Raw genomic sequence first — 14,802 nt, forward strand, 5'->3', positions numbered from 1 at the left:
CTGCTAAGAAAACTTTTTTGGAAATAAATTGCAGCCAAAGTTACTTCCTGATAATGTAGCTTTCTATGGAAAAAAATGGTTAAAATCGGTACAGTAGTTTTGGAACCTATTCAATATAAACAAACAAATCTTTCCTCTTTTTAGTAATACTGTAAGCCAAGCGACCACGCCCTTTAGCGAGTAGCAGATTTTTTTTTTTGCAATTATAAATGTTTTACCAACTTAACAAAAGAAATATCAAATTTCTTTTTTTGAAGAAGGTGAAATATTTTTATTATAACATAGTTAAAATTTAGAAAAGGTGCTTTATACCTATCCCGGGATGAGCTTACAAAAAAACTGGAAAAAGAGAACAAAAAGTGCTAACTTGCAGTTTCATCGAATATTTTAATTCCAATCCAATGCATTTTATAATGTAATGTTAAATTGTAATTAACCATATTCAAAACATTTTTATTCACAAAACATTTATGTGAGTGTGGAGATGTTTAGTTCACAAGTTGGAAATTGAAGAACTAATAAATACAACTACAACAAGGATCACTTTTTATTCAATAACGAAGTTTATTCATCACTGGTACTGTGCTTTTTTATATTAATCAGCATCTTTAATGAAAATTATAATACATTATGCACTTCTAAATATTTACAAAGGAATCTGAATTTTGCTTTGAGCAATTTCACTTTTTTTTCTGTACTGGCTTTGAACCAAACATTTAAACAAAATTACTGCCTTAAAAAAATCATGATGTTGAAATATGCCTATATACATACATAAGTGTTATGTACAAATGGAATTCCCATTATTTTTTCATCTTCATTTTGATTCTAGGAAAAATAATTTTTCATATATACACTATAGCACAATGTGAAACTATAATTAATTAAAGGCTACCTAGGAGCATGATTATTCATTAAAAGAGTCTGCCTATGAGTCTTTGGAGGCAACTGTGGCGTTGATCTACCAGAATGTGGTGGTGGCAACAATGTAATAGGATTGTCCAACACTCCAACAGATGTATGATGAGCCACCGGGATAGGAGATAGAGAAAAAGGAGTGCTTGTAGAAGGAACAGTAGCATCATTTAATGATGACTGTGACAAGCGTCTAGGCGTATTTTGTGGTATGTTGGCAACGTCCAAAGCAGAGTTTCTTCTTGGCAAAGTAACTTCACTCGAAGAGTTACACCAACTGCTGCTGTATGGTCTGGGTATAGGAGGAAAATTGGAAGCAGAATGCATTCGAGGCAGAGTTCCAGAACATCCTCCTAAGTCTCTTCGTGGTGGCAATGGTGGAGGACTGGTTTCTCGAGGTGGCAACAAGGGCGCATCTGTTGCTTGTTTACTACGCGGAGATGTGTCCCCAACAGATGACTCTCTTTTCCGTCTTGGGGGCAGAGGAGGAGGAGGCAAGGAAGGCGGGCTGGGAAGAGGAGGTGGAGGAGGAGGAATATTACTTGATGCAAAAGATGGGCTTGATGGATAACTTCCCGGGGCTTCAGGTATAGCTATAGTTCCTGCAAATAAAAATCATTAAAAATAAGTTACACAAATAAATTAGATTAAAAAAAACAGGCAAAACAGCTGGTTAACAGTTAAAAAATGAATTTATTACAATTATTAGATATTAGGTACTGTTAAGCAATTTAAAAGAGAGGGAGATTCATGCAGTCATAAATTTTAAAGTCCTCCTTTAAAAAAATATTTTTATGCTTTAGCAGGTTAGGAATTAATAAACTTGGAAGAGAAAAAAGATTTTTTGAATAAAATAAGCATTCAGTAAAAAAGGCATTTGTTGCACAAAATCAAAGAACTTACAATTCAAACAAAAACACCTGTAAATCTGGTATATTTTTTCATTATTTAGTTGTCTGTAAAGTTAGAAGAATAATCATAAATAGTTATAAGCTTACATGCAATAAATATGCTTTCATATGCAGATTCTTGCACTTTATCATTTGTCTGCTAATATTTCATCTTTTTTGTTCATACGGCAATGCACATATCATCCCCTTAGAGTAACAGTAGGATAACTTAGTGTTATTTCTGGGATTAGATGTCTTAGTGTTGCTCTGAGGTGACGATATTAGAGATGCGCAAGTTGATCGGCAGTAATCAACCATAATCGTCCAAATTTAACAGATTAATCAGGAAAGAAAATATTTTATAAATATTTTTTAAATTTTTATGTATTTTTTGCACAAGAAACCAAGATAAATAAATTTATTAACAATAAATGAATGTAATTTTGTGCAACATGAGTATAACATGTAACATTAAAGTAGTGTACAGCCTAAAATAAAGACAAACAATATAGTCCAGTCAATAGGTAGAAAAAAACGGGCTTGGCTTACAAAAAATGGGGTCCAAGATTTTTTTTTAAATTTATATATACTAGAGCCAATATGAAAAAACCAAGTTATCCAACACGAAAGACCTTGGGAGAAGTTTTGGGGGCCGAAAACCCCCCAAAATGTGTGACTTTTTGTGGTATTTTCAAAATATCTCAAAAATGGTTAAAATTACAAAAAACTTCCAATACAAATGTTAAAGAGGATTAAATTTCCTTCAACTTTTGTCATTACAATATTTTTGTAGCATGAAAAGCAAGCGAGTTACAGCTACTTGAAAGTCGCACTTTTTCTGAACCTCTCAGCGAAGTGCGTGAAAGCGCATCAGATAATGGAGGAAAAAAGTAGAAACGCCGGCAGCCTTGGAAATCATTTGTCTTTCGCAGCAGAGGGTGAATGCCTCTGTTCCCTTTAATTAAAAAAAAACACCCTAGTCCTATCCCCCCCCCCTTTTTTTCTCTCTCCAAATGCGATGTATCGACTCAATAACTAGTCACAGGGGTAGAAGTGATCAACTTGTCACATATAGGACATTTTCCACAAAAAATATAGGACAAATATAAGACACATTATATGAATAGTTTCGCTATGAAAAATAAAATAATACATACATATTATTTATTTATTCTTATCAATGATTTTGTTTAAAAAAAACCTTCAAAAAAAAAATTATAACTTACACCTGAAATGACTTTCCTGTAGTTGAAAGAATAATTTTTGAAAAAAGTGTACTTTGTAGACAAAAAAAAAAAAAAAAAAAAAAGTGAAATTTATTGATAATTAACACAGCAACTCACAATTTTTGCAGGGATAGAAGTGTCTCAAACATAACTTATATAAATAAATAAAAACCGTCTTTGTATTGAGAACTAACAAGAAATAACCAATGCTTTGTAGCACAAACATAGATATTTTGTTCTATAAAATTCCACGAAAAGAAAAGATTGCAAAAAGACTATTATAACATTCCGATCAGAAAATGCACTGAACACGAAAATATACCCGCGAAAACAAAAACCAAAAACATGAAAACAAAACCAAAAAAACCACGCTGGAAAACAAAACAAACTGCTGTTGCCAAACGCAAAATTCTAAAACCAACTTCAGAATTCGTTCTCGAAACTCCACCCACTACAGTGACGTCATATTGCTGTGGCCAATGAGAGAAGATGCCTGTTGCAGGATTTAGTGAGTTGTGTTTTTTAATTTGAAATTCGTTTGCACACGTACTTTCGACGAAAAATCCGATGTCAGATAGTTTGTTTACTGTTGTTTTAAAGAAATAAATTGGATAAAAAACAGGAATATAGGAAATATAGGACATTTTCCAAAAGTATAGGAAATATAGGACAGTTTTCATACTTTTTTTGAAAATATAGGAAATATAGGATATATAGGACCACTTTGACCCCTGTAGTCATGTTGGTCACTTCAGAGTTCGAGCGAGAGTATCTTTTATCAATCTGTGTGATCTGTATTACAATTTTTTCCCCTAGAAATGATTATGCCTGACCAAGTTTTTTTTTTAAATTTAATTTAATTTTATTTTTATTTATTTATTTATTTATTTTTTTGCGAAATCAGTTTGAATGAATGCGAAATAAAGAGTGTGAAGGAGAAGGGGTTAGAAAATCTTCAAAGATGCAGCGCAAAACGTCAAAATGAAGAACATCAGCGTTTTTTGAAGGACCTAAAAGAAGTGACAATTCACACTGCCTGTCATAAATGCTAAATTAATGAGCAATCAATCTCTTCTCTTGAAAGATTTGTGGCAAATTATAACAACAAGAATCGTCTTATTCAACTTCTTGAGACATATTTTGAAGAGTGTGGCATTAAAATCAGGCAGCTTCTAGAAGATGCCAACTTACTTACTACTCTTTCAAAGGCGAAGGAAATTGAAAAGGTTGTTATAGTGGGCGAGAGGATATAGATCTGTTGGTGCTGATGACAGCTTTAGGACAGCCTTTCAGTAACTTGTTCTGTTTAAAACCTGGAAGAGGGAATGCTTGTGATTTGTTTTTCCCCCCCACTAAATCCTTTAAGTTTGACCCCAGCAATATTCTTTTCATCCATGCGTTTATTGGGTGTGACACGACTTCGGCAATTTTTGGTCAAGGCAAAATTAAGTTGTACAACATATCCAAAAAAAAAAAAAAAACTCCTGAAATTAAGGAAGCTATTGAAGTATTTATAGACGCAATCAGTCATCATGATGCCATAGCTGCAACTGGAGAAAACATTTTGAAAATATTATACACAGGTGACGTAAAGTATTTGAACCTATCTTTGGATACTTTGCGATTCAATCTTTTTATAAAACTAGTATACAGGGCTAAAATAAATCTTGCAGGGCTACCTCCAACGTGCGGGGATGCTGGACGTTATCACTCATATCGGTGCTACCACCAAATTCAAAGTTGGTTGGGCAACGTAATTGATCCAGAGAAATGGGGTTGGGAAAGCAGAACGTAAGGTCTAATGCCTGTTGACACGAAAAGAGATTCAGTTACTCAGAATCTTTTGAAGATTGTACCTTGTACCTGCAAGAAAAATTGTACTAGAGCCTGTTCTTGTCACAAGGCAGGTTTAAAATGCTCCAGCACGTGCAAACACTGCAGTGGTACAAATTCTTAAAATGTTGCAGAAATTTCATTTTTGGGTGAGATTGCCGAAGAAGATGATTTGTTCCAGGAGCTTTTGGAATCACCGCAACAAGGAGATGAACAATTAAAGGACCACAGTTTCTTTCCACTCCCTACAGATTCTGAACCCGGAGAACCTGGGCCTTCAAAACGGCTTCGAAGAAGATTTATAGACGTATATATACAGAGTATTTTGTTGTCCTTTCTTTATTTGCTTTAAGGACGAATGAATTTCCCTGTAATTTAAATGTATGTATTAAGCTTCTACAGTTGGATTTTCATTTTGAAAGGTAATTCTTTTGGGTTTTTCATGCCTCAAAAAGTCAGTTTCTGCAGAATTTTTTCATAGTGTTCATTACGTATAACTATTGTACCTTCAATTATGCATTATTATGTCTATTGTTTGCTTATTATCACCCTAATATTTATTCATTCATATTTATATTCAAATATCGCATTTTCGCTTGTAATGGAATAGATGGTACGAATTATGTGCTTTAAATGAATGCGAAGTTTATGTAATTCAATTACAAACTGCAATATAAATCATATGTTTTTGGAGTCTGATGAAGACTACCTCTGTCAGACCAGAAATATTAGTTTGTGAACGGTGGAGGAGGGTTTATTATTATTATTGTAGCATAGGATGCATAATTGTGTTGATTGTGCTTGCTTAATAGCTGCCTAATATTCATTCCTTCACATTAATATTTAAAAATCACATCTTTGTTTGCAATAATTAGACTAGAATGTACGAATTATGTGCCTCAAATGAATGTGTAATCCAGTTACAAACTACAATATATCATCTGTTATTGGAGTCTGATGAAGACTACCTCTGTCAGATCAGAAATGTTACTCTGTGAGCAGTGGGGAAGGTTCTTTTTTTCATTATTGCATCGTCGTATGTGCTTTAAATAAGTCTGTATATATGTATTTCAGTTTCATAATACATAGTCTGTTTTTGGAGTCTATAGTGAGAACTAATTTATCAGCCAGAATTGCTACTCTGTGTCCGGCGGGGGGGGGGGCTGGAGCAAGAGACTCAAATTACTCAAGATGTCGATAAACTCTCCTGAAACTTAAGTTTCTATTCAAGTTCTAATAATTACGACGCCTTGCTTTCGGTGTGAAAGCTTTTTTTTTCGGAGTGGAGAAAAATGACCTATTTTCAAAGAGCTATAGCAAGCTTGCTATTTGCGCTACAAAAAAGTTGTAAATACAAAAGTTGTAGGCAATTTTATGTTCTTTAAACTTTATATTTAATACTTTTTTCTAAGTTGAACCATTTCGGAGATATTTTCAAAAAAACAAAAAAAGTCATAAATTTTTGTGGTTTTTCGGTCCCCAAAAGTTCTCCCGGGGTCTTTCGTGCTGGATAACTTGGTTTTTTCATGTCGGCACCAATATGTACAAATTAAAAAAAAAAAAAAATCTTTGACCCCATTTTTTGCAAGGTAAAATGTATTAGTCTATTTGTATTAGTCTATTGACTGGACTAATACAAAATTTGCATAAAATTGAATGAAATATTGAATCTAACCCTCACAGTTGACAGTCACATAACACTATAATGAAGAATTGAATATGGTAACTTTTAAATTGTAATGTAAAAACAGGAGTACTTCAGGATTGCTAGAATATAAACTTTTTTTTGCTGGTTCATGTACATTTCCTCCCACTAGATAACTCTTCACTTTATTTCATTATTTCAATAATTATTTGATTTTTTAAAATTTCATGTACATGCTTAAAGAGTTTTATATTTTCTGAACAAAAATTGATGGTTAAAGTAACGTTAAAATTTGTTTGTTCTGAAAAAATACGCGTATTTTTAATGTTGCAACATGCTTCGTATGTCAATATATTTTAACAATAAACTGAATATTTGCTCACAGAAATTGAATGAAATTGCAAAAATTTATTTGAAAAAGAAAAATTTGTCAATGCAGAAATTGTAGAACTAAAAACCATCATCATCATTAATTGTTTGCTAACTACCACTAATTGGTAAGTAAGGCAGTGAGAAGCAAAGGGATGTAAGTGGACATTTTCAAGTTTTGAGTAAAACGCGTTTAAAAGATAGCATCCCAGGTAAGATTTCATTGAATTTTTTTTCTAAATCATGCTGCATAGCAGCAACTACCACGGCTACTAGCACCATCTCTTGCCCAAAGACAGAGGAGAGGTTCACCTACCAGTGTGCTGGTTATCTCCAAATTTTTAATTTTGCCACTTACATCCCTTTTTTCTCACTGCCTCAATTGATCAATTTGCTAATCGACACATCCCCAGCACATATCAATATCCCCCTTCCTAACCAAGACTCAGGTTAAGAAGCTACAGAGGCTCAGCTACAGAGCCCTCTCCCTTCATTTGATGAAACTTGCATCTCAACTATGAAAACTACAATTTTAGCAAGCATTTCATGTACCTAATTAAACTTTTAAAATTAATTAAGTTTAAAATTAGGGGAAAATTTACAAAACAAGAATTTTTGAATACAAATAACAGTTTACAAAAAACTAAAAAGATACACTGCAATTCTTACTAATCTCACTCGAAATGCAATTGATGGGTTGTAGTTTTCAAAGGAAATAAGTACAAAATAAATCTTTAAGATAAAAATCTGCCCCCCCCCCCACTTCTAAAATAACTATATTCATTGAAATTTCATGTTTTTTTAAGACATAAAATTGCTATTTTTAAACTGCTTTCATTTTTTATGCATTCGTTACTTTCATTTTGTTTTATATAATGACATCTGAAATAAATATATTTTCAATTTCAAAGTTATGTTATAAAATGTTCAGAGTTTTTGTTGCTTGAAAAAAGAAAAAAAAGCATAATTTTTTCCTGTGACAAATCATTTATTAACATAAAAATCAGATTTGAAAATATCATGATATTTTCGAAAATATCCAATATTTTGATATTTTTCGGATATTTTGATGTATATCCAATATTCAATTAGCACAAACTAAAGTCTTCAAAATAGTAAATGCATCCTCAAATCACTCTTTATTTTCTTATATTATATTTACAATACGTAGACTTAAAATTAAGGTTTCTTTCATTATTTATAAATGCAAAATTTCTTTTACATTTCTATCAATTTTAATGGAGTTGATTTAGCATTAGTTGTTTTACTCATTTTTCTTCTGTTAGCTACTTTTACACTTATAGGATTCAGAAATAAATAATATGACTGCACATAGACTAATGCATAAGACATTTCCTTATTTTCTGGGCAATGTTTAATATTTAACTAGCAATTTTAATAAGAATTAAAATTGTTATATTATTAATAATTTTATGAATATAAAATACAAGTAAAAAAGGAATATTATATGACTATTATATTAATGATGTATTAATACATCATAAAAATATAGTACACAACTTTTTAGTTATTTTTAATCACAAATCAACAATATTACTATGATTAATATAATTTTTGTATTGAAAATACTGTGGTTGAAAAATATAAATATTGAAAATATCAAAATATCATGATATTTTCCAAATAAATATCGGATATATATCATGATATATATCGACCGATATATATCGGCAAACCCTGATAAAAATAATATTTTTCTTCATACAAAATAACATAATATAATTTCTCCTGTGACAAGGTTGTTCCACCAGTTTTGCCATGTCACCTCTTGTTTACAAAATACTAATATAATAATGATCAACAAGTACTGCAAAAAACATAACTCCCCCCCTTTTATTATAAATAACAAGAACATGAAAACCAAATACCTGTGCCAATCATAACAGGAGCAAACACACTATGATCACTATTCATGCCACCAGCTGAAAAGGGAGGTGTAAGAGGTGTTGAAGGATTTGGAGGAGTAACAACACAAGACTGAGCATCATCATCATCTTGATTATTTTGTTGACTACTTATACTAAAACTACGAGAATCAGATGGCAAGCTTGTTGGATGGTGACCAGAACGAGACAAACGTGGCTTTATACCGGGAGATTTTAATGGCAAATCAGGCCATTTGCGAGGCTGTAAATGAAAAAAATGAAATAAAATAAATCAGTATTTCAAATATATAGTGTAGTAACAAAAAAATCATGCAATATGTCAATATGTATCAAAATGAGCATTGTTGAAAAGTTTTTAAAAGTTCAATTGCATTAATTACGTTCATGGATTTTTTCTGGTTTGTTTGTTTCAACTTTGTTTTATATACAGCTTTTGCATAAAAAACAATATGATTTTTGGAAAGGGTTGAGAATAAATGTTAAGCATTCCTATAAATACTACATATTTAACAAACACAGCAGTATGTTTAGTTTTAAAAAATGTATAAGGTTGTTCAGCTGTGTTTTAGTATTTTTTGATTGGTTTTAAATTTGTTGATACTTTCAGTCCCACTTCATCTAGTAACAGATAAACAAATAAAACAAACTTATAAGAATAAAACCCCCTGGAACCAAATAACATGCATAATTAAAGATCCTTGTTTAATGGAATAACTTTCCCGGATAGTTTAATAAGATTGATCTGCTTTGTAAATATTGTTGCTATTTTTTAAAAAATAACAACAAAAGAATAAAATTCATGAAAAGAAAGAAAACCAAATTAATTTTTTTCCTTTTTGGGACAATGCTAAAAGCACTAAGTGGAGGGTTCCATAAGGCTTTAGAATGTAAAGGCAATATTTCTCTCAGAAAACGCAACTGACAAAATATGGCATCTTGGTGGGGATTATAATGTTCTTTATAATTTGAAAAAAGTGACACAAAAGTGCTCTCAAAACACTTTGAGTAAGCAAGCTCTGTTTGACTTTTTCAAAAAATAATGTAGGGAAAGTGTGCAAAAACAAAGATTTTGAAGTTAAGTTAGTAGTTACCATTGAGAAGGAATACTAATGGAGGGAGCCATAGCAAATGTCTCAGTGAAATAAGCTTGGGACCCAATGTTTCACAGGTCAGGTGACTTGTTTCGCTGGAAAGTTGTCGAGTTTTGGCACGCAATCGCTCTTTTGGCACTAAATATTTTTCAGACGACCCGATGGCGCTTATTATAAAGTCGGGGTCTCAAATCAGAGCAACTCTGGCTCCAAATCCTTTACCGCATAAAAATAAATAAATAAATAACGGATATAAATACAGGCCTATCATTCAAACTCCCTCTCCCCACTTCTTTCCGGATTTTAAAATATAATGTAGTTGCATTTTTCATGTATTTTGATGAATTATTCCCTGAAATGACGGGCATGTACAAATAGTTTAAAGTGTTATGTTATTGACTGAAAATTTATGGATTCATATGTATTGTAATCAATGTTTTGAAATGATTTCATAGGCAGGCATACTAGTATTTAAATTGAAGCATAAAAATAGCAAATCTTTATTCTTGCGCATCTGCTGTTCACTGGAGCTTGGCGAGAAGATACTTGCCAACAAAGCAAATGTACACATAATGCTTAAGAGCCGTTAAAATAATTACTTGTTGAGTAAAAAGTGTTTCTATAGAACTAAAATGTTATTTGCACTCAAGATACAAAGTTTTATATCTTTTATAGGTAAAATAAATACAAAAATTTGAAAATTATAGGCAACTGTGGAATATGATACTCATTGAATGCACATAAATGATATTTTTTCTTTATTTAGAAGTAAAAAACATTTGTACATGCTAGGGAAAAGTTACTGGACCTCCTGGTGTGGCTTTTTCCTCACAGTTTACAATGCTAGAATACTGCACTATTACTATAAATCTAATTTTCCCCTTCTACAGTTAAAGGTTGTTATTATGCATGGCTTCAGCTAATGAAAACTTCTTCAGCGGTTGCGGTCAACTCCAAATTGCTCCCCAGGTCACATGGTACTTTTGCCGTATCGGGATAGTAGGGTTGCACTCTCTCCATCTATTCCTTCTCAATGGTAGTTACTTGGCTTTTTTAAAACGTTCATCCGTATTAACGATATAAATTCGTATCTAATTATACTATTTTGTTGTTTATTGAGCTGATTTCAAAAAATGTTAGCCACTAACATTCATGCGCTATTTTAATTAAATCTTTCTCAAAAAAGGAAAGAAATGATAACTTACTCTTATTTTTTTAAAACCAAACTCCATTTTTGCTACATGCAGATCAAAATGAGCTCAAGTGCAAATATTGCATTGCCCACCGATGACTTCATTTGGACAACTGGCTCAAAGGAACTGGTTCGAGTTAAAGTTCTAAGTTTCTTTTTCTAAACCGTGTGAGTTTCTATGATTTTTTTTTTAATTTGGCAACAGCTGTAGTTTTGCACTACCAATAAGATTATTTCCTTTGCATGAGGGAAGAATGCTTTATAATAAGAAAGACTCCCACTTGAGACAGACATGTGACTCAATCAGGATAAAAAATACTGAAATTGCAAGCCTGTGGGAATTAACCACAACATTGTTTGTGTATATTGCACTACAACTAAAAGCTCTCCCATGTATTTTTATGTCTATATAGTAGACTATTTTAATTCAATGCATTAAATTAACTGGGACATGTTGAACTTAAAGTTAATGAAACCTTATTAGTGGATATGTTGGGTTAGGATGATTTAAGTGAAAACAATACTTACAAATTTAGGAGGTTGCTTGCATCCACGAGGTTCTATTTCAAGAGATTTATTGTACAAGTAATCATTAAAAGCTTTCTCTGTGCGTCCTTCCAAAGGATCTAAATTTTCAAGGTACCTCTAAAAGATAAAGATCAAAATGAATATATAAATTAGGAGAGAAGATTAAAATAAAAAACTCATTGATTTAAAATTAAAAAGAGGTGCAGACTGCTTTAGCAAAATAGATTAAATATTTCACATGTTATGGCAATATGAACTCTATGGAGGTGGCCATAAGCAGTTAGTTTACTATGCTATTAAAATCTGTGTGTGTTATCCTTATTTGCATCAGATTGTCAATGTCTCCCAAGCCGATATAGAATGTTCAAGAAAGTCATTCCTTTCAACTCATGTCTTCAAAACTTAAAACGTTCTGCATTAAAATATAAATTTGGTTTCCAAGCTATACAAAGTCTTGAATTTATAAAATTATTTTACAGGAAATTCCCGATTATCGGCGGTTCGGATTATCCACAGGTCTTTTAATTTTTTAAAAAACTTATGAGTGTGTTATTGTTCTCATTTAGATTTTAAATATATATTTTTTATATTCAATGTCAGTACATACAATGTAGCAATGTTTTTAGTTATAATTTAAAAGCATGTGTGAGTGTTATTAATATTTTTTCGCTATTGTATCACTTCTTATCTATTATTTGGATTATCTGGGGCTATCAAGCCACTCTATTTCACAGATAATTGGGTGTTTACTGTATACAATTATTACATCAAGTATATATTATCTTTGAAACATTACTCTATAGCCTCGTTTTTGAATTAGATAAGTCAAGTCTTCGATAACTCAATTTTTTTTTGCTTTTCCTGCAACTTTGACGCATCACATTTTCACTGTAATAGTATTTTAGCAAAGGAACAAGGATTACTTAGTGCATAAACTTAATATGAAGAGTAGAGATGTACCGAGTAGCACTTTGGCCGAGTAGCTGAGTACCGAGTACTCGGCCTTTCACGACTCGGCCGAGTTACCAAGTACCAATTATGTTTTAACAAGAACCACCGACACACATGTGATGAATTTTGAACTTATTGGAATAGTAGTATAGACCTCCTTGTCCATATAATAGTTTTTAAAACTAAATTCCTGGTGAAATTTAATTACGCATTATATAAACAATTTTGTTTGTCAAAAATTTTACCAAAAAATGATTTTTAAAATTAAAAATAAATAAATAAAAGGTATGATTAATCAAGTTGGAATTAAAACAAATTACAGTAAAATCCCTCTAATGCGGACACTAACAGGACAATTTTTTTTGTCCGCAATAGAGAGGTGTCCGCAGGAGAGGGATTTAATAATGTTATTTGCATTGGAACTGGGGAATTAAAAATTATCCGCATAAGAGGGGTGTCCGTTAGGAGGGGTTTCACTGTACACCAATCAATTATAGTTCTAGCCCGCCAAACATAAATATTTTTTTAAAGCAGATAAAACAAATGTGCAAGAACACTGCAGACACATGTTTCCGCCCCCCCCCTTACAAGGAATGTCTTTTTCAGTGCATAACATGCTAGAGAAGGTAAAGACATTCAACAAAAAAAATCCAACTTTTGTCGGATGCTTTTAAATCCACGAGCTCCCATTTTGTGCATAGAAAAAGGAATTCCTTGTAACTTCCAAAACACATATCTGCAGTGTTCCTACACTGTGCTTTTAACATTGTTTTATTTCCTTTAATTTTTTAAGCAAAGGTATTTTTATATTTTGTATAACTAATTTTTGTTTGTAGCAAATATCCATTTTTAATATAAAAATTCCATATTTTCTATACTTGCCTTTTTTTGCATAATTTTTAATAAACAAGTTTAATAAACTTTGGGGACATTAAAAGAAAGATTTATACCATTGAAGCATTACAAACTTCATTATTTTCAAAATTTAAATTTGACTTATAAATTTCAATTGTAAATTATTGCAGAATATAATGCTTGCTCTTTTTTTTTAATATAAATTTTGGTATCTGTCTTGGACAATATTCAATTTTTTGCAACTACTCGGTATTGGCCAAGTATCTGATCAGAATTTGGCCGAGTACCGAGTACTCGGCAAATTGGCCGAGTATGCCAAGTACCGAGTAATTACCGAGTACTCGGTACGTCTCTAATGAAGAGCAAGCAAGATTATGAGTGATGTTAATCACTCATAATCAATCATTAATTGGTTACAACACTCAATAATTGTAGTTAATCCAATACAATTAAAAATTGAGCCAAGAAATGTAGGTATAGTAAAAGCTATTTCTACAAAACGGTATACCACCGCATTTTGTGTAAAATTTACTCCAGATGTACAAGTACCCGACCTCTCTCCGCAATATAGTACAATATTTTTTTTGAAATTTTTAAGATGAATTTGAACATTTATTGGGGAAATTTTTCAAAATTCAAGTACAGTCGACTCCCCTACAACGTGATCCGACTTAAGCGAAATGGCTATAATGTGAGTTTTTCAAGAACAATGAATTTTAGAGCTAAAGCGAATTTCTCGCTCTCAACACGAAAATATTTGGAAAGGAATCGTAATGCTAAGTATCGGCTTTGTTATTGACTACTAAACATTGACTTCGTAAATGTATTTTCATCCTTTTAGCATCACTGACAGCGCAAGTTCCAACCCACCGCACGGCACAGCTTTATTAGTGTATCACCATTCCTCATTTTTCATTTATTTATTCTAAATATGAAAGCTAATGAAATATTGTGGCACCTACATACGCTGTTTTATCTAAAGTTTGAAGATGGAAACAAAAAGCAAAAGTTTGTGGCAATTTAATTAAAGGTAAATATTCTTGATATGTTTGAACAACTAAGAAGTAAATCGAAGGTAGCACGACAATTGGGAATGAGTGAATTTTCCATACGGATAATTAAAAATCAAGAGAAGGCAATCCGTATCAATGAAGACCTTAATATGAAGCTCGCAGAGTAGTTGTTTAAGCAAAATGCAAACAATATGAAATTGGAATCTGCTCTATTTCTGACGGAATCTACTCTAATTTGTATTGTAGTTTATAGAGACCTTGAAAGAGTGGTGTTACCATACACTGAAGTGACAAAAGTCATGGGATACGTCTTAATATCGTGTAGGTCCTCCTTTCGCCCGGCGAAGTGCAGCAACTCAACGTGGCATGAACTCAACAAGTTGTTGG

The 14,802-nt window shown here is 32.0% G+C and overlaps 1 protein-coding gene across 1 annotated transcript in view; it reads right to left on the reverse strand.

The window, feature by feature from the left end:
- Positions 1 to 529: 529 nt before the first annotated feature.
- The window catches only part of LOC129222840 (son of sevenless homolog 2-like), an 83,628-nt gene continuing 69,355 nt past the window's right edge, over positions 530 to 14,802 (reverse strand). Inside the window, exons 25-27 of the mRNA XM_054857391.1 lie at positions 11,597 to 11,713; positions 8,768 to 9,026; positions 530 to 1,517 (exon numbers count right to left, since the gene is read on the reverse strand). Coding sequence (XP_054713366.1) covers positions 892 to 1,517; positions 8,768 to 9,026; positions 11,597 to 11,713 — 1,002 coding nt within the window. The 3' untranslated portion in view covers positions 530 to 891. The remainder of the gene's footprint in view (positions 1,518 to 8,767; positions 9,027 to 11,596; positions 11,714 to 14,802) is intronic.

The sequence above is a fragment of the Uloborus diversus genome, chromosome 5 (assembly GCF_026930045.1).
Source record: "Uloborus diversus isolate 005 chromosome 5, Udiv.v.3.1, whole genome shotgun sequence".
NCBI classification, from domain to species: Eukaryota; Metazoa; Arthropoda; class Arachnida; order Araneae; family Uloboridae; genus Uloborus; species Uloborus diversus.